The sequence below is a fragment of the Molothrus aeneus genome, chromosome 19 (assembly GCF_037042795.1).
Source record: "Molothrus aeneus isolate 106 chromosome 19, BPBGC_Maene_1.0, whole genome shotgun sequence".
In the NCBI taxonomy this organism is placed as follows: Eukaryota; Metazoa; Chordata; class Aves; order Passeriformes; family Icteridae; genus Molothrus; species Molothrus aeneus.
In genome coordinates, this window is record NC_089664.1 from 10987501 (window position 1) to 11007499 (window position 19999).

At 51.2% G+C, this 19999-nt stretch overlaps 1 protein-coding gene across 4 annotated transcripts in view; it reads left to right on the forward strand.

Annotated features, from left to right (window-relative positions):
• Window positions 1-19713, forward strand: part of PBX3 (PBX homeobox 3) — a 104169-nt gene extending 84456 nt beyond the window's left edge. For 2 of the 4 annotated variants that reach the window (XM_066563129.1, XM_066563128.1), the window contains exons 4-10: window positions 1103-1344; window positions 5262-5452; window positions 7199-7334; window positions 13093-13258; window positions 14435-14547; window positions 15389-15478; window positions 18152-19713. In XM_066563129.1, coding sequence (XP_066419226.1) covers window positions 1103-1344; window positions 5262-5452; window positions 7199-7334; window positions 13093-13258; window positions 14435-14547; window positions 15389-15478; window positions 18152-18244 — 1031 coding nt within the window. In that variant the 3' untranslated portion in view covers window positions 18245-19713. Of the gene's footprint in view, window positions 1-1102; window positions 1345-5261; window positions 5453-7198; window positions 7335-13092; window positions 13259-14434; window positions 14548-15388; window positions 15529-18151 lie in introns of all 4 variants that reach the window. The other 2 variants (XM_066563130.1, XM_066563131.1) reach the window with 2 other exon arrangements.
• The last annotated feature ends 286 nt before the right edge of the window (window positions 19714-19999 follow it).

A 19999-nucleotide genomic window follows, 5' to 3' on the forward strand; every position in this document is an offset into this window, starting at 1 on the left:
TAGGCATTTGCATTTGGGAGCAGAGTGGGATCGTGATGGGATAGTGGGAGGGAGATGAGTTCCATAGTGAAAGCAGAAATGCAGCTGGGGAATAACAGCTGGAATAGAGCACAGTAAACATGGACTGAGAAAGGGTCCAGAAGCTAAAAGGAAAAACAACAGCAGAAATCATTGATGAGAAGGGAAGGAACGCTTGAGTGGATTAAAACCAAGATGTTATTGAACATTCTGACAGCAGAGCAGAGGAGGAGAGTGACAAACAGGGGAACAACTCACCAAGGAAATCACCCCTGTGTTACAGCACTGCGGGCCAGGAGCTGTGCCAAGGCAGTGGGGCCGGGCAGACGAGGGAATGAGGGATGGGTGCAGCACTCCCTTGGCCAGGCACCACCACCCCTGCTGCTGCAGGCACTCCCAGGTGCGGCGCCACCTTCCCTGGCTGCAGCATGGGTGGCCTGGGCTGTCCCCAACACGTGTGTTCCAGCTCAGGGACACGCCAGGACAATGTGTGGTATCATCAGCTTGTGCCTGTGGACCTCTGAACAGGCAACAGAAATAATTTAAAGAGATGATGAGACATTTTTATTATTCCCATGAAATTATATGGAATTATAGTTTTAAATGAAGGTGACAGGTTTAAAATGTGTATTTTAGAGCAAGATTAATGCCTTGTGCTTTCTTGAGTTGGAAAGTTGGCCAGTGGGGGGGTCATCTCCCACTGTGTGTCCTTCTTGAGACAGTCAGTGTGGAATCCTGTGCTGTCCCCTGAGTGCACGGAGCACACTGCTGGTGCCCAGGTCCGTGCCTGGCAGCTGTGTGTTGCTGGCACATCTGGCACAGCCTACACCAGTACTGTTCCTGCAGTGTATGGGAGCAGAGAGGGGCCTGTGGCACTGCCAGACTGCATCTGATGGGGCTGGCTGGTGTGCTGGGGCCGTGCTGGGGCCATGCTGGGGCAATGCTGGGGCAGGGCTGTGCCCATGGCCCCCGGGCAGGCGGGTGTCACAGAGGGCTTGTGGCAGGCGGGCAGCGAGCGGGCACAAGTCGGGCAGATGCAGAAGTACTGACTGTGTTTTCTCTTGTTCTCTCTTTTCTGCCCAAGGTTTGAGCATCCGAGGAGCCCAGGAGGAAGACCCTCCCGATCCTCAGCTAATGAGACTAGACAATATGCTTCTGGCAGAAGGAGTCTCAGGTCCGGAGAAAGGTGGGGGATCGGCGGCAGCAGCTGCAGCCGCAGCAGCCTCTGGAGGGTCTTCAGATAACTCTATTGAACACTCAGATTACAGAGCCAAATTGACCCAGATCAGACAAATCTATCACACAGAGCTGGAGAAATATGAACAGGTCAGACATCAGCCTCTCAGTTGTTCGTGTACCTGACACTGCTCTCCTCTGCTTGCCAGTGCCCACCACTGCCCACTCTGGACCACAACCCTTCCTCCCCTTCCCCACCCCTCTGCCCAGAGAGAGCCACCATGGCAGTCTGTTGTCTGTTGGGCTCCCAGGAGCTGCTGGCTGGAGCCAGGACGCATGTCTTGCATGTCTGAGTGTTTTCTGTTGTCTGTAACTGCACAAGAGCAGCACCCAAGCCCGTGTTTCTCCCCTTTGCCCAGCGCACAGAAGGCAGAGAGGAGGAGAGATGTCTGTCACTCAGTGCCACCCTCTGCCCTGGTGAGGTCTCACACAGCTGGGTCTGGCAAGCTGGGGGGCACAGGCACACAAGGGCTGCTTTGGCCATCTCAGCCCACAGGCTCCTGGAGCAGGTGGCAGGATACTCTGGCACAGGACTTGGCCACAGCAGGTCAGCTGGAGCAGGTCTGAAGAGAGTGGGCAGTGAGGCGTCAGCAGAGCACCTGGCCCAGGCTTGGGGACAGAAACTAGGGAAATCCTGGTTCAGGCAGATGCCAGCACAGTGTCTTTGTTTGGAGTGAAGAGCATGCTGCAGAGATCTGTAGGTTTGTGTTCACCACTGGGACCTGGTGACCCAACACATTGGGCACGCCGGTGGCACTGAGAACGCTTGCCACATGCTGCCAGGTGCCAGCAGCACCGTGTGTCTCAGGTGCCAGTGGCACTGCCTTGTCTGTGCTGTCCCTTCCACTGTGTTGTTCAAGTGGAGAACAAATAACTGAGCAAACACCTGTCAGGGTCTGTGTACAAATCTGCTGTTCTCCCCTGACCCCAAGGCCCAGCAGTCCTGGTGGAGCCCCGAGCCCTCCTCGCCCTGCCAGGTGCAGCTGCAGTGTGGGATGGGGGTGGCTGTGGCATGAACCTGTCTCCTACAGGCACAGCACACAGGCTGCAGGCAGATCTGGGCCACAGAGGCAGCAGCTCCGTGCTCGCAGCCGCTTCCTGGCAAACATCCTTGGACTCTAATAAGTTTAATGACGTGGGGGAAGCAGGAGCATTTTTTGCCCTGTAGCTCCATTTACAAAGGTTTCAGCTGAAATGTCACAGCCATCCGTCCACACCACAGGAAATTTTGGAGGATGCTCAAATGCTGCTGGAGCAGGAGAGAGAGGTAGAGCAGAGGATGAGACATGCATGCTTCCCCACGGATCCTGACACCCAGCCACGTCTGCTCAACAGACATATGATGATTTCCCCAGCCTGGCAGCAAACTGTCTCCTGCTGGTTTGTCTCACTGCAGTGCCCGAGAGGCAGCCAGGGCTTGGCATCTGAGCCTCTGGCGCCACAGGTTCTGGGAGGCAGGAGGCTCCTGCAGCGGGGAGCCCGTGCTGGGCACCCGCCCGCACCGAGAACCGCTCCTGCCATCCTGCCCAGCACGGGCATCCCCCGTCCCACGGCAGCAGGAACCAGAGCGCCTTCCTGGAGACGCTTTCCAGGCAGGGTTTGATCCTGATATTTGTTGCCAGTCAGGGGAATGCACTCAGGAAAAAAAAAAAAAGGCAAGAGAAATGGAAAGTGTGTCACGCCATCACCCAGTGCTCCCTCGCCGGGTGCCGGGAGAAATGGCCACGCACAGGCAGCGCCTTCCATAATTTACAGCTCCTATAACAGAGATGACATATTGAAAGCTATCTGCTGTAATTACACTGAAATACATTTTTTGCTGTAGGCAAAAGTACTGTAAGGGTCCCAGGCCTCCTGGAGCAGCTGGGAACCCAGTTCCCAAGTTCACAGATGTCTCCTGAATTCACCCCGAATTGGGGCGAGGTGTGGCAGCTCAGAGCCACCACCAGCCTCACAGAGCACTGGCTGCCACCCTGCCCCTCAACATTGTTTTGGGCCATTTCCTCTCTTTTTCCTGTGCACTCGTGATGAAGCACTGAGGCAGCAGGAGCATCCCTGCTCCTACAAGGTTTCTGAGCAGGTTAACAAGGCCATCACTTATAACCTGACATTATTAATAATGTCTCAGGCACCAAGCAGAGGCCTGAAAAATAGTCCTGGAAAAGGGATCAAGTAGCTTGGACGCTATAAATAAACAAGAGAAACAAGACAAAGCATCAGAGTCTTCTGAGCTTCCTCCCACTGTGCTGTGTGAGGCAGCTCTGCATAGGGGAGGTGCTGGTGGAGATGAATTAAACCCAGGATCTCCCAGAAGTTGTATCCAAACCAAGTCTCATCAGGCAAGCTAAGTCAGAGAAAGGTTTTAGCAAGAAACTAATTATTGCTTTTCAAAGTCCAGTTTTTGAGACGAAATCTCTTATAGAAAAGACATAACCTGAAAATACTTCTAATGCAACAGTTGCCAGTTTTATTGTACTTTAAAATTGAATAGCTGGGATCTGAAAAGAAGGGGGCTTGTGGCAAACTGTGTGCCTGGAACACCCATCCAGTGCCAAATTCTTGGGTTCAGCTGTATTTTGGAACAATCAGAGCTGCTGCCTGATCTCAGGGGGAGAGCTGCTGCATTCTGGTGCCCGTGTCCCCTTCCCTTCTGTGCAACATTTCCCGGGTGAGCCAAAGCTGGTGTCATCGGTCAGAGGGCTGGGCCTGAACTTCTGCATGCCTGGGTTGTCCCCTGCTGAAAGAAAGAATGTGCTGGTGGGAAGTGAGGGTGAGAAATGTCCGACTCCTTCCCCCGGAGCTCGGGGAGCCCTGGCAGACCCGGGCTGGCAGGTGCTGGCACAAGCAGTGGCTCGGCGGTGGCGAGCGAAGGGCTCTGCACCAGGGCTGCCTCCAACGGGTGCTGCACGGATGTAAATTAGCCTGTAATTTACTTCCAGTAGTGTAAAGAAAAAAAATCACTTTGCCTGAAGTGTATGCATCTTTCTTAAGGGTGTACCCAGATTTTAATTATCTAAATGTAAATACTTAACGAATTTTACTTAGAGTAATGAGCTAAAGTGCACACTACATAAATGAGATGTTCTAATTAATCATGTATGAACTACTGGTTTAAAGAAAAGCTATGTGAATTCTGCGAATGTTGGGCTATTGCCAAATTGCTAATCAGCATTTGCATTCATAGATGGCTTCACTTAATAAGTTGTGAGACGTTCAGCAAATGTTATAGGAAATTATGAGTTTTAAGATGCATAAACTTTTCACTTTTAACTCCTTCCATCGCATAATCTGTTGAAATGTTGGAGAATCCTTGAAAATGTTGTTGTCAGACATATTACGTACATATTTTGCAGCCTGGCTTGAGAGGGAAGAGGGGAGCTAGCAGAGTTTGTCAGGTTCCAGCCTGCAAAGGGAAGTCAGGACAGCAGCATGTGTGGAGGCTCGGAGCAGGGGGATCCTGGTGGTGGCTGAAGTCCATATCAACATGTCACAGACTGGGAGTGGTAATTGAGGGCTCCCTGTGCCTGCCCTCAGTGCCTCGGCTGCACAGCGTGGGCACAGTGGGCACAGTGTCACTGAAACCCACCCAAAATGGGGACATGGTGCCTCAGAAAGGTCTCAGGTCCCTGGGTGCTGCAGGGGGTACCCAGGCACAGGGCTGGGGGTATTGTCCCCTGGCTGTGAGGAGTGCAGGTCCCCACTCACACCCTGCCCTGCCTGCAGCTGCCACAGGGGCTGATCCAGCTGCTCCTCTCCACGGGGGTCTGGCTGGGAATGGGAAAAGGATGAGCATGGCAGGAGCAGGGCTGTGGTCACTGGGCTCCCCTGGCTGCCCCAGGACAGCTGCAGGCCTCCTGGACAGGGTGGGATCCTGTGGCCACACATGTGGAGGGGACAGGGCCATGTGAGGGGTTCCCCTCAGTGCTGCCTTCCCCCAACAGCCAGGTCAGAGCTTGTGTCCTTGTGGGCAGCACAAACCCACATCTGAGCCTCTTCTTCCTCCACAGGCATGTAATGAATTTACCACTCATGTCATGAACCTCCTCAGAGAACAGAGCCGGACACGTCCCATTTCTCCCAAGGAGATTGAAAGGATGGTGGGCATCATTCATCGAAAATTCAGCTCCATCCAGATGCAGCTCAAACAAAGCACTTGTGAAGCAGTAATGATTTTAAGATCAAGGTTCCTTGATGCCAGGTAAGGCAGAGGGAAGTGCCCTGTTTCTTTCTGGGGGGAAGCAGTAATTTCTGGGCAGCCCAGGAGAGCCTGGCCATACTGGGAGTGTTGTCCCAGGTCAGCAGGGATGGGTGGGAGAGGCTGCTCTATCCCAACAAGAGCCTTCATCCACAGCTGCTGTGCAAGGGACCCCTGCACGGTAGGACTTCAAAAGCAACAAGGTCTTTTCTTCAAATTTTAGTGCAAAGACTGGGCTTGTTTTCCCCACCTTGGACACCTGCACCACTGTTGGAGCTCAATGCCTGTCCCCAGGACCCACGGTGGCCTGAGTGGGCTGCTTGCTCCACAAGCTGCCAGGAGGCAGGCAGACAAGGATTAGGAGGGGGCTTTAAGCACAGTCAGAATTGTTCTGAAGCCTGATGAGGTGGGATAGTGGTCCCCAGCCCCATCCCCTTCACAGGGCTCCTGTCCTCAGAGCAGGGCCTGGCAGAGCAGGAGCGGAAAAGGGAGGAGCAGCAGGCACTACACGGAGCCTCCCTCCTCCAGCAGCTCACGCTTCACACCTGAAAGCTGTGAGGAGCTAAACAAGACCAAAATAATGTTATTAACAAGGAGGTCACTGGCAGGTGTGGGAAATCAGGGTAATTGCAGGCAGTTGGAGGAGATGTCTATGGAGAGCTCCAGGAACGCAAAGGTAGAGCCTGCAGATGTACATTTTAAAGTGATTTCTTTAAAAAGGAGGAAGGTAAATAAGGCAAAATGAGCGGAAGCATAGTAATGAGATAAACAGAGCTCTAGGGAGGGAGCCTGCCTGCTCCAGGATACGGTGCAGTTAGCAGCACCGTGATACTCGGCGAGAGCGCGCTGGGGATTGCGCTCGGCTGCCGGCTGGCCTGGGGCGCCGGCGGTGATTGCAGCAGCCCTGGGGGAAGGAGCTCCAAGGAAATGTTTAACTGGAGCCTTCCAGAGGATGTTCTGCTGAAGGAGAGCAGCCGCTGGCACGGAGGGTTGGCACTGCAGCTGTGCAGGGGCTGCCCCACGGCGAGGGCTGCGGGCTCCTGAGCTGGAGCACGGGCAGGTGCTCTCTGCAAGGCTCCAGCCAGGTGACACCCCCTGGGGCATGTCCCCTGTCCCGTGCGGGCCAGAGCCTGGGCCCCGTGCAGCCCATGGCAGGAGGGGGCACAGATGGGTCTCGCTCACAAAGCCCTGAAATCCACTTGCTGTTGGAAGCCAATTAGCTCAGGGAGGCCATGTGAGGACACACCAGCACGGCTGCCCCATCCTGTTGTACCCTCCTCACCCCAGGGAGCTGTGCAGGGCCCGGCTGACCTGTGCTGAAGGGAAGGAGGGGAAGGAGGTCTGCCAGGCTGCAGCTGGCACAGAGGGGCTCTGTGGCTGGGAGCTTTGGGCTGGGCTGTGTACCTGGCTGTGGGAGGGCCACCAGGGAGGCTGCTGCCTCAGCACCTGCCTCATCATTTCTCCTACAGTGTGTGAACATGGCCTGTGCTCCCATGGGAGGAGCCCTGCAGGGAGGTGGGGGTGTGAAGCCAGAGGCAGAATTCAGAGCCCCCTGGGGCTGGGTGCAGGAGGTGGTGCTGCTCCCTCCCATGGTGTTGGGGAGTCCAAAGGGGTCAGGGTGCCAGGACAGCTCTGCTGTGTTGTTCTGTGCTGTAGCAGAGGCTTTGAAATGAAGGCTGCTGCTCCCCATCCAACCAGGGACCTGCTGGCATCTGGAGGAACAGTGGTGTTTTCTTTTTCTCGTTTCAGACGGAAAAGGCGTAACTTCAGTAAACAAGCCACAGAAATCTTGAACGAGTATTTTTACTCCCACCTCAGTAACCCCTACCCCAGTGAAGAAGCCAAAGAAGAGCTGGCAAAGAAATGCAGCATCACGGTATCACAGGTAAGCAGCAGGGAGGACCCCCTGCCCCCGGTTGGCTGCAGCTGCTTTCCCTGTGGGCCAAAATACCTGTACAGCTCAGACTGGTGTCTTGCTCAGGCTGATGACACCATCGAGTTTGCCTTCACCAGGCAGCTCAAAGAGCAACACACCTCTCTGGCATTCCACATGGCCTGTATGTTTGCTAGAAACCCCAATTATTCTCCCTCAAATCTGGCTTGCACAGCTTGGGGAAGGACCCGAGCTTGTGTGGCAGGGAAATGCCCTGCAGTCTCCAAGTGCTCCTCTCCTGCTGAGGGCTGGTGTGCTGGCTCCTCCCTGCTCCCTCGGCTCCCTTATCAATATTTCAGGTCTTTGAGAGGAATGGTGCCTGCGGCGTGTGTGTTAACTATTAATGATTGCAGGCTGCACTATTGGCATTATTAGCAATGCAACCTTTAGCTTTATAATTAAGACCTGAGTTGAGATTTACTTTATAGGCCTCCATTGAATGCATGAAAAATTCAGGCACTTTATTGAAGACTTTCAAATGAAAGTCTGCCCAGCTCCTCCAAATTTGGAATTACTTGACTTTGGCTGCCCCCCCAGCACCAGCCCTGGCAGAACTGCCCCAGGGCACGTGTGCATGCCTTGCTGTCTCCTCGCCTGTTCCTTGGCACGCAGCACATACCCCACTCCAAATGGGGTGGCAAGGGGCTGTGCTCGGTGCCAGGGGAAGGTATGGGGTGGGGAGGGAGGCAGTTTCTCCCAGTCCATTTACAAACAGCTGTGGTGATGGGCAGAAGTTTTTGAGGGAAATCCAGCGCACAGCTTGTTCCCTCTCACACTGCTCCCCCCTTGCCCTCAGCATCACAGGAGCACTGCAGCCCCTGTGGCGGCTGCTGGGCTGCTCTCAGTGCCCTCAGGCATCCCTGCAGCTGCTGGGGGTGCCTGGAACCACCAAACGGCCTGAGAGCACACGAATGCCAGGGCACTGTGGTCTGCAGCCTCAATCCTGCTGCTGGTTCCAGTCCTTGGCACGAGATGCTTTGTGGCAATTCCTTCAGTAAGTGGTGTCCAGAAATCTTCAATGTGATCCAAGGCAGCCTGTTGTATGTTTAGGAGAGGCCATGCCATCAACACCAACTCAAACAAACCAAAAGTTCTTCAGTTTTGGTTAATGTAGTTGGGCAAGATGACATGTGAAAAAGCCCACCAGACCTGCTGAAGAGCTGTTCCCTCTGCACCCAGTGGTGAGTGGTGCCTGGCAGGAAGAGGCTCAGTGATTCCTTGGTGTGGACAGATAAAAAGACAGATCCAGATAAGGCTGAAGTGACTGTAGGAAATGAGATGGAACATTTGAGAAGCCATAACTGATTGCTTCTAGTGCTAATAGATCTGATTTCTTTCTTAATTGGTTGTTTGATAAGATTTAATGTATATGCTGTAGAATGAAATAAAAGGCAGGCAGATGGTCCAGCAAGCCAGCAGTGGCAGAGAGCCTGTGACAGGAATATAGGTTTGTCTTTTTAATATTTGATACAGACATGAATTAGTTGTTCCTTGAATCCATTAGGAAGTCTGAGTGAGTGATGGGAGTATCTGCATTGTGCCCTCCATATCACTGCATCCAGCAACCTCAGCCTTGCTGGGTGACATTGCCAGCCTGGTCCGAGGGCAGTGCTGCCCACCCAGCCTGGCACCAGGGATGCAGGGCTGGGCCCTTGGCACGGCTGGAACTTTGCTCTGGCAAGATGTTATAAATGACTTGGAAAAACTCGAGTTGATATGGTAAAGCCTGGAAATGGGGCCATGTATCATGTAATGAGAGAGGAGCATGTATGAGAGAGAGGGAGTGCCTGTGATCAGCTGGTTGCTTGAGTTCCTGATGGATCTGCTGTCACAGCTAGAGAGCATGAATACCATGGGTATTCTAATCTTTGATTTCCAAAGGCACTTCCAGAGGCTGCATGGCAGTACTGCAGGGTTAGTTGGTGTTTTGTAGGTCAAACTGGGCTGGAGGTGTCTTTCTTTTGCTGAAAAGGGTGTATATTTTTGAGGCCATGTAGTAGAAGAGCCCTGAGCAGGCACTACAGAGCAGCCCCCCACACTGCTCTGGTGACTGACAGAGAACTCGGAGGATGCAATCCAGAGCTCGGAGTGAATTGAGCAGTCACTGAAACCCTGGCAGGAGCAGCATCACAGGGGACAAGCAATGGCATCCCAGGAAGTGCCTGAGCTGCACCTCGCTCAGGGCTCCCTGGAAGATCTCTAAGTGTGTGTATTTTCAGCCTTGACCAAGTGTCCCTTGGACCTTGCCGTGCCTGTCACCATGCCCCATTTACCTCCTGTGCTGCAAATACCCCGGAGGGCCAAAGAGCTGGAAAAAGGAATAAATAACATTAAGGGATGGCTGTCCAAACTCTGGAGCTGTTGGCTTGTCTCTGATGAAGAGGCTTTGTCCTTTCCCTGGCTGAGCCAGGCTCCTCTGTAGCCTCTCCTAACGATGATCCCAAGTGTTTCTCTCTTGTACTGTCAGTGCCTTGTACACGCTGGGGGCAGATTCATGGCAGAACATTTTCTCCCTCAAACACTTAATTAGTGAGTGTTTTGGGTCATCCTCCCCCCAGATTAGGCTGCTGACTGGAAATCCTGCTGCCATGGCACTTTACTGAGCTGCAAAGAAAATTGTCTCCCAGAATCGTTTCATTGCAGGTGGGAGATCGATAGTTTCAGTTTTGATATCGGTGTTTAAAATAATATGTAGAGAAGGTTTTTCAAGAAAAGCATAAAGACAAACTATTTGTTAAGATGAACACCTCACACAATTTCATTTTTAAGAGTGCGGAAAAGGTAATTCTGGGGAAAAAAATGTCCTTAGCAGAGAACATTGTCGGCTGTAATTTAGAGCCACCCCATCAGCACACGTTGGAGGGAGATAAACTGTATTGTCTGTTCTCCCCTCCCATGGCTGCGAGGCTGATGTTTTATACTTTTGCAGATGAGCTCTTCCAGGGTGTCACAAATGACCATCAGTCCATCACACGGGCTGGAGAGAGGGCACAGCCAGTGCTGAGAGCGAGGCACTGGAGTACAGCAATAACATTTTTCACCGCTTCAAACAAAAGAAGGATGTGGTTGACAAGGGAATATATTTAACATTGTTTTAAAGAAAGGATGCAGGAGCTGGTTTCCAGCACCCCTCTGGCCCCTGCTGCTTCTGAGTGTTTCTGTGAGCAGGTGGACAGGGAAAACTGTGGATGGAGGGGCTCTTACCCCTGGACTTCATGTGGGAAGCAAGGAAAAAGCTGCAGCATAATGAAATAGTTCTGGAGGTAAAACTCCTGGGTTTAGATCACAGATCAATGTTGTAATTGTGCAACATTGATTTTTAACATTTTCTGGTTTGTACCATGTTTTAGGTGTGGAACATAGACTGTGTGCTACAGCCATGGAAACAGTGGAAAGATTTCCATGAATCTGCAGCTCCCCAATTCCAGCAGCGATGCTCTGTGTCAGCTGCGTCTTTGCCGAGTGAGCACTGATTTATCCCAGGAAATCACCCACTCTGGGGGCATGAGGCAGGCCTGCCCCATCCCAAATCCCACATTAGGCATCTTGATGATTTCAGTAATAATTTATTGTCTTTTTATTTAACGTTGCAATTAACATGATAAATAAGTGCAACAGTATTGTTTGAAATGTAATATACAATTAAGCCCAATTAATTAATTGGCCTTCAATGATCAGGAGGAGAAAGATGTTCATTGGTTTTTTTATGTGAAGAGATAGTTTGTTTTAATGAAAAATGTGTTGTGAAGCAGCTCACAATGGAGACAACTTCCATGTTGGGGTGAGCACAGGGTTGGGTGAGGAGCTGGGTCCTGGGGAGCCCAGCACCTGCACCCAGGTCTGCCCTGGGACCACGGCAGTGCCAGCAGCACGAGCCAGGTGAGGTGTGCTCCAGGTGGGCAGGGATCCTAAATCCTGCCTGGCACAGCCTGCTGGAACAGTGCCCTGGCCCTGTCCTGGCTGAGTCCAGCTGCCCATGTCAGCCATGCTCTCCCAGCTGCAGCCGCAGCCCCTGGGTGCCCCTGGGTGCCCCTGGGTGTCCCTGGGTGTCCCTGGGTGTCCCTGGGTGTCCCTGGGTGCCCCTGGGTGTCTCCACGTTCCCTGGGCTGGGACACGCTCTGCCCTGCACTGTGTCACAGGAGCACAAAGGGTCCTTGGGCAGAGGGTATGGGGCAGTGACTGTGGCACCCCCGGGCTGCTGCAGCTCTTCTGGCAGCCCCGAGGCCGGGCTTAGTCTGAGGAAGAGTTGAACATTTCTGGATATTCATTTAGATGTGGTGTGCGGGTTAAACATAACGTACGAGCACTGCTCCTCTCATTGCTTCCAATTAAACCTTGCTTGTTAGTTTAACCTCTAGGTAATCCCATCAAACAATTGATGTCAAGGAAACACTGCCCACAGTGGCTCTGGATGAGTGGCCATTAATTTTAATTGCCTTGATATTAAAGATTAAGAAGTATTGGGACTAGCAGAATGGAAACGATCTGATGTCAAGCAAATCCACTCGTTGAGGCTTCCCCAGGCTGCTGGTGATATTAAAATTTTACTGTGAGAATTAAATAAACCTTTATTAGTGATGGCTGTTGTTTGATTGGTCCAGGGGCGTGCATAAACAGAGGGGTCTTGTGCACATCCGTGGACAATACGGTTGATGTGCAGAGATTCCTCAATTATGATACTGTTAATAAAGCATAATCTGATTGTACACAATAATTATTTGCTGGGTTTCATTAATGTATTATTGCTTCTCTGACTGACAAGGTGATATTAAGTGCAATATATAGAATATGGTGGAGTATTATCAGGGGAGCAGGATGTATAAGGTGCCTTCCATATTACTGGTAAAGGCCAGAGGTTTTCCATTAATTGTGGTTAAACAAAAGCCTGCGCTGCATCAAATACAGCAGGATTTGGCTCATGCCTCAGCAGGATCCTGAACTGGGTGCTGTGACAGGGCCCCAGCCCCTGCCATGCCCTGTGGCTGCCTGATAACCACTGGGCTGTCACTGGTCCCTTCCCCTTTACTGCTGTTCTTTTATTGTCTCTGCTGTGTTGGCCATTGTCCATGTTCCAAACTGGGTTTGTTATTTAGGAGCTCTGTTACAGCAGCTGAAGTTAAACAAAGCCCCTAAGCAAGATTGTACAAACTTCCCTGAGCGGCTCCAGGCGTGACCCCTGTGCGGGTTAATAGCTGGTGCCCTGGGAGCCACCTTGGCTTCAGTACAGATCTTCAAAGGGACATGACAAAGTGACTTTTCAACCATTATTGATTTATATGATTCCTTTCATTTTCAGCCAACCAAACACGATTCTGTGAGTGGGATGCCAAGGTTGTTCCAGCCCAAAAATAAAGAACAATTGCTCTCTCTGCCCGCTTGCCCTCAGTCAACCGGACCTTGGTCCCCCCTGAGCAGCTTTCTGGGTCTTGCACCAGTTTTGCTGACAAATGGCCCAGGGTGGTAGGGGACAATGCTGTGGTACAGTAAGCTCTGGGATATGTGCAGTCATCAGTCACTTGCTGTGCCTCAGTTTGCCAAGAGAGCAGCAGAGCCAGGTCAGCCCAGCTCCATGGCGATGTTTAACTGATCCGAGTGAGTGCTCAGTTACCCAGGGCAGGTACGGGTCGTGTTTCTGGCATCTCAAAGGGATCCTCCTTTGCCCAGCCAAGTGCTTCGTGTCCTTCACCCTCCCCACCTCTCTCCACTGCAGGTGTCCAACTGGTTTGGCAATAAGAGAATCAGGTACAAGAAGAACATTGGGAAGTTCCAGGAGGAAGCCAATCTCTACGCGGCAAAGACGGCCGTGACTGCAGCGCACGCCGTGGCCGCGGCTGTCCAGAACAACCAGACCAACTCCCCCACCACACCAAATTCTGGTACGTACCTGCCTGCTGCCTTCAGCCTCCTGCAGGGCCCCGACGTGCCCTAGCGAGCTCGGTCGGGATGAGGAGGATGCAGCTCCTTAGCAGAGCCAGTCCTGGCACAGGGGGTAGTCCTGAGCCAAGGATGGCCAGGCTGCACCACGGGGGCTGAGCCCTGCCGTGGGTGGTCCCAGCTGCTGCACAGCCAAGCTCCCACAGCCATGGGACAGCAGAGTGGGGCCCATGTAATTCCTGCAGCGGTAACGGCTGCCTGGCTCTGCCTTCTGGCACCTTCTTTGTTTCTGTAGTTACTTTAAGCTTTTACTCATTCACTGAAAAGAATGTAAAATGGGGCAGAGGTCCAAGTCTCGTTTTGTAGGACTGTTAAATTTATTGTCAAGATAACAACAAAATAGAAGAATATTTTAGCATGCTCTAATTAGAGTTTAAACTCTGGATGGCCTGAAATGGAGTTGATGCTAGAAATCTGAGGATGGAACTTTAGTTTGGAGTTACTCTGTGACATGTTCTGCTACAGGTCTCACTGGTGTGCTGATGACATTTTGCAAGTCTGAGCATTGCATTAGTCGGGGAGTGTGTGAGGGAGGCATTGCTCTTTTGGGCTACAGGGGCAAAGGTTGCCACAAGCACAAACACTATTTGCAGTCAAGTTTTGCTGTGACTTAGATGTGGACAACTAAGAGGATAGAGAACCACAGGGAAAAAAAAGACTAACTAAAAGCAAGTAAGAAAAAGGTTCCATCTTTAACAATAATAAACCACATAATTGGGAACTGCCAAGCATTTCCTTTGGAAGGAGACACAAAGCACGGGCTCAAAATGGGTGTTTGGTGATGGCACCTCATGATGGAGTGATCCACAGAGGGACAGCTCTGATATGGAAACATTGCTGTACAGGCTGCTCTTCCAGAGGGAAGAGCTGCCCTGGGCTGCAGGGAGCTTCCAGGCTTGCCCAGCACAGCGCTCTGGTGTGGGGCTGAGAGCCGGGATCTGGTGGCTGCTGTGGGGTCTGGTGGCCACGCTCACCCCACGCCAGGGCAGCAACTTCCCCTCCACTGAGCCTTGCCTGTCCTCTCCTGTCCTGCTGCTTCTCCTTCCCCTGCCCTCAGGTCTCGGGGTTATGTTTTTGCAGCTCTCTGTTATTCAGCTACCTAACTCTTTCCTTTCCAGGTTCTTCTGGTTCTTTTAACCTCCCAAATTCTGGGGACATGTTCATGAACATGCAGAGTCTGAATGGGGATTCTTACCAGGGGTCCCAAGTCGGAGCCAATGTGCAGTCACAGGTAGGAGAAATGCCCCCAGCAGGGCCTTTCTGGCAGGGTAGGGTTTGGGCTAAAAATTCCACCTTACTCTGGCTCTATTAACTGGTCTGGGCCTCGCTGCAGAGTGGAGGCTGCATATTTCTGGATGTGGCCTATTCTTACCCCGGCATTGAATTTCACAAATATTAAGGAAAGAATGATTTTTTTCTGATTGAAATTTTAAGCTTTGTGAATGCATTCGGCTCTGGCTTGAGCTCATGGAATGGGACTGGGTGCATCTGACTTCCATGGACACTGTAAATCCAGTGAAATTTTCTTTCTGTTTTTCCTTTCTTCCCTCCTTCCCCTACCCTTTAAAAAAAAACAACAAAACAACTCTCCCATCTCTCTTTCATTTATTGGACAAACTTTTATTTATTAATTCATTCATCTATTCCTGTATTTACTTAAATGTCAGAACGCCTCTGACTGAGCGATTACAATACACCTCACTGCCAGTCACTGTTCCAGCCCCCTCAGAAGGGCTGGCTCCATGGTTTCTGTGCTGTGTACACACCATCATCTCCTGCACACATGCCAGCACACACAGGCGGGTGAACATTCCCAGCACTTTGCTGCAGACACTTGGGCAGGAGCTGCGGTGCTGGAGGAAGTTGTGTTTGGTGGTGAGAGCAGCAGAGATGTATGGGCTCTACCGGGCACGGATTGGTTGAAATTCTGCCAGTCAGTCTTGATTGATAAATTTGCCTTTCATAGAAGATGCTAAACCCCTTTGGCTCACATAATTCAAAATGTTGCCTATTGTAAGTGATGATGTTTTAATAGATTTGGAATGATGAATCCTGTCTCCCCTCACTTTAAGGTGGATACCCTGCGTCATGTTATCAATCAGACGGGAGGATACAATGATGGCTTGGGAGGAAATTCACTGTACAGTCCACATAATTTAAATGTGAGTACCCGGGGGAACAGTGGTTTGGAGAGCCATAAGCGCAGTGGCAGGTAAATGCAGTCATTAATACCTGTATTAATTGCTCTTGCAAACGTGTTGTTTAATATCACATCTTTGGGGATGAACCACAGAGCAGCCCTTGGTGCAGCTGTAAGGCTTGTTAGTGGAAGAAGAAAGAAATTCCAGATCTGTGACTATAAATGGTTTAAATTTTTATTTGTTTCAGCCTTATGAGTTAAAAGGCAACAGCCTCTGAGAGGCTGCTGTGGCTGAGCAGCCAGGCAGGGAGCTGTGCTGTGCTGCCTGTGCCAGCTCTGAGGGACGTTGATGCACCTTTGGCCATTTCAGGGGTGCCCATTTTTCCTGTGTGTGAGAGGTACCTTTGGCCTTGTTACTCCAAACGGCAGCGAGCAGTCAGTCTGGCTAACAGATGCCAGTAAATTGAGGGATTATGGGCTTGATGGTGATAGGTGCTAAATGTCCTCCCGCTGGCCGTAAGCGATGGGATGTGACAGTGGCCGGGCTGGGCGGGCTGTGCCCGCGGCTGCGCTCGGCGCCGGGATAAATCAATGTGGAGATGTGCTCTTCCTTCCTTCCTTGGGCTGGGAGCAGGGAAGGAGCAGCCCGCGGCAGCACCGAGGCTGCACGGCACAGCTCATCCCTCATCCCTCATCCCTAGCTTCTTTCTCGCACTTACAGCTGCAACAATTAGTGCTTTATATATTTTTTTAATGTTTCATATTTGCTTGAGAGGTGATTTTTCTTTGTTTTCCTTCATACTCATAGACACTAAAATTAGAGAATTCCCAGTCTAGTGACCCTCTCCCCCTCACAGGGTCTACCCCGGTGCTTCCCAACTGAGGTGGATTGGGGTACGGGTGCTGAGCAGCCCCAGAAACCCACGGAGAAGGGGAATGGGGAGACCCAGGGTGAGCTGCTGCAGCCACAGGGAAGGGGAGGTTTTCCCCCCGTTTTGAGTTGCCACTTGCCATGAGAGTAAATATTAATGATTTAAAATGTGATTGAAGATGTTCAATTGTAAGGGGAAAAAAGTACCATTAAATACTCAAATCTTTTACATTTGAAATGTCAAATCTTTCTTTTTGGATTTATAAATAACTCATAATAACCCACAACAAACCATATAAAAAGCCTTTTAGTTGCATTTCTCCTTTTTCATTTAAGTGTTTTGAAATGCTTCAGAGAATTTGCGATATCCTTATCAACATGATAAAATATGAAACTGTGATTGCCTGCAGCATTTTACAGACATGAATTCCATCTTCACTGATGAGGCCTGATAAGGCGCTGTTGTATAATACAGTGCATAATCTCAAACCACCAGAGTAAGGATTAATTTATTTGAAAAAAAGAATGCTTGCTGACAACCTCTCTTCCAGCTGCCAAGCTGAGTAAAAATATTGTACATTTGTTGTTTATAAATTTGGATAAAAGAGGAATGATGTTTACTTCAGATGGAATATCTTTAGACTCATATCTGCACAAGAGTTTTTCTTTCTCTAAGTAGATTCTCGTATCTTTACAAAATAAAACCTGGCGGTGCTCCCGCAGCGAGCGGGGTCCGTGCCTGCTCGGCGTGTCCGGGCAGCGGGCATGTCGGCGGGGTGCGGCCTGGCTGCTGCGGGTTGGTGCTGCCGTTCATTTTACCGAAGGGAAAGCCCAAGCGCCGGGGTTTGTCGGGCTGAAGCTGCGCTGTTTGCTGTTCCATCTGCAGAGGAGATAATTACGGAGGCTGCTCTCCCCCGGTGCAGCCGCCCGGCGCTCCGTGCCGTGATGGATGAGCGCGGAGCCGGGCCGGCTGTGGGGTGCGAGGGGCGGCGGCCGCGGCTCCCCCGCCACACCGGCGCTGCCCTGCGCGTCTCCCCGGTGTCCCCGGCCCGGAGGGTTCGGGTGGCCGAGCCCCAGGAGCACATTTCCCTGCTAACCTTTCCCTGCCAGGGCCGGGGGCAGCGGCGGCGCGGCCGGGGCCGCTCTCGCGGGCGCTGCGCTGAGGCCTCCCCGTCACTTCCACTCAGCGTCCCCCAACTCACGAGCCCCGCGCCTCCCTCTTCTTGACTGACATAAAAATATGTAGCGACAAGCTGTCTGCCACAGCCGAAATCCGATCAGACATTGATTCCAGCAATTGCCTCGATTGGCCGAGACATAAGGCAAATTTGTTCCTGCGCTGCTCGTGCTGAGGCAGGTCTGAGGCGGGAGGGCCGCGGCCGCGGCGCGGGCCGGAGCGGGGCCGCCGCTGCGGATAATTGCAAAGCCGATCCCCCCTGCCTCTCACCCGGAGCTGGGGGGGCGCGTGCGGGGAACCGGCTGGGGCAGCTCTGCCGAGGCCCCGCCGCTGGGAGAGGCCGTGCCGAACCTGGGGAAGTGAGGGGAGACGCGGGGGTTAAACACGGGTCGCCCCAGCCTTGTCTTCTCAGGGGAAAAAGCTGAAGCGCCGGTGAAGGGATGTTCCTCATTAAAACAGGGATGATCTCTGCAGAAATCCCGCAGTCCTGGCTGCAGGCAGCATCTGGCCGAAGGGCTCCTGCTTTCCCTGCCCGTGCACAGCCCCGCAGAGTGCGGGACCATCCCCTTCCCGAGCAGCCCCGCCATCGGCCCGCGGTGTAATTAATATGCGCAATGGTATCAATTGACTTGTTTTTGCCTTTGCAGGCTAATGGAGGCTGGCAGGACGCAACCACTCCATCTTCTGTGACTTCCCCTACAGAAGGGCCGGGAAGTGTGCACTCGGATACCTCTAACTAATCTCCTAGCAACACTTTTTCCCTGAGCTGAGATGCCTTGATTAGCGCATTCAGAGTTGCAGGAGAAAAAGGAAAGAGTTTTTTGTAGCCAACCACCTACAGCTTTACTGTAAAACCTTGTCTTATTAGAAAACTTGGTAAATCTGTTTTTTAAAGGTATCATAATCATTTGTATTTATACTTAAAACACACAATGTTAAAAAGCACTTTATCCAATTAGGCCAAGATTTAGCATTGTTTATAGCCCTGTAACTATTTTATCATAATTTATTATCAGCAGTTTTAATGATGTTGGTCTAACAGTTGCCAATTACTTGGCCTTAAGGGTAAAAGTACAGGACAAGCTTAACCTCAGTAGCAAGAGCAGACACAAAGAACCGCCTCACCCAAATTTAATTGTGTGCATATTTCCATGGAAAGTCGACAGGAATCACAGACTTTGATTGTGTTTCATCTTTTCATATCTCTCACAGAGCTGGAATAAAAAGAGCTGTTCAGTTATTTCGGTTAACAATGGTCGTGTTTAAGAATCCTTATTCGTCACATTTTTGTTGAGATCTATTGTCTTACAAATTAGATTGGAAACCAGGAGCATCTTTTCTTGCTAAAGCCCCCCCGGAGCCCGAGCCTCCCCTCGGAATCCCGACACGGACACAGGTTGCTCTTGGGAGATGCCGACTCTTGCTGCTGGTCTCTGTGCACGCCACCACCCGGGGTTTTACAGTACGAGCTGGGTGCTACCCACGCCTGCCAAGGGCTGGTGCCTCTGCTTGGCAGCAAACCACAAACAAAGGAAAAGGAAAGGAAAGAGCACCGTGATATGGAGTGTTGTACATAGTGTAGCAAAAGAGTATTTATACATCTCACCAATCAAACACAGCTTTATTACCTCATGCGAACTCATACAAACCAATAGACTTTCAACATGTTCTGTAGCTTAGAGTGCTCACTTACTACCTCTGAACGATACTCACGCTGTAGTTTGTCTCTTTCTTATCTTTTTGCATCTTGTAATTAACTCTTTGTTTCCCCACGAAATGTAATGTACATTGTAATCTCCTACAAATCAGGGTTGCCTTGGCAACTGCTAAAGAAGCGGAAGTGGAAACATGGGGTCTTAGGTTGGACACAAAACAGTGCAACTGTTGTAAATACTGAGAAGCATTTTGAATGTTCTTCATCTTGTTACTAATACACGCAAAAACCAACAACTAATTGTAATGCATACAGACTTCAGTATTCAGTACTGTACATCCCCCTGGATTGCAGGGGCCCTTTCTCTCTCTCTTTTGTATTGTATGCGATTCTGAAACTGATTGAGTCATGAAAATAATTTGTGGCAGTGATTCTAATGTATTAAACCGTTTCGTGTTACTTTCTAACTGGATTACACCCTGGATTGAAAAGTCTTCCTCGTGGTAGTTATATGTAGTTTCAAACATGAATAAACTTTTTGCTTTCATGATCAAACGTTGACGTAATTTCTTCCTGCTCAGTTCAAGTCAGCCTGAGGAGATGTGTCGGTCTCCAGAGGAGCGAGCTGGCACAGAGCAGGAGCTGAGCATCTCTTTATAAACACCAGCAGGTCCTTGTGCCCTCTTGCCAGGAGAGAATTGGAAATCCTGGGAGAGGCACATCCTGGGCAAAGGCTTCCACCTGCCAGCGCCTGCCTCTGCTGCTGCCCTGCTCTGCCTGGGAGCCACAAATCAAGTGGAGGTAAAGGAAGGGGTCAGGCCTTTAGATGAGTTTAAAAACC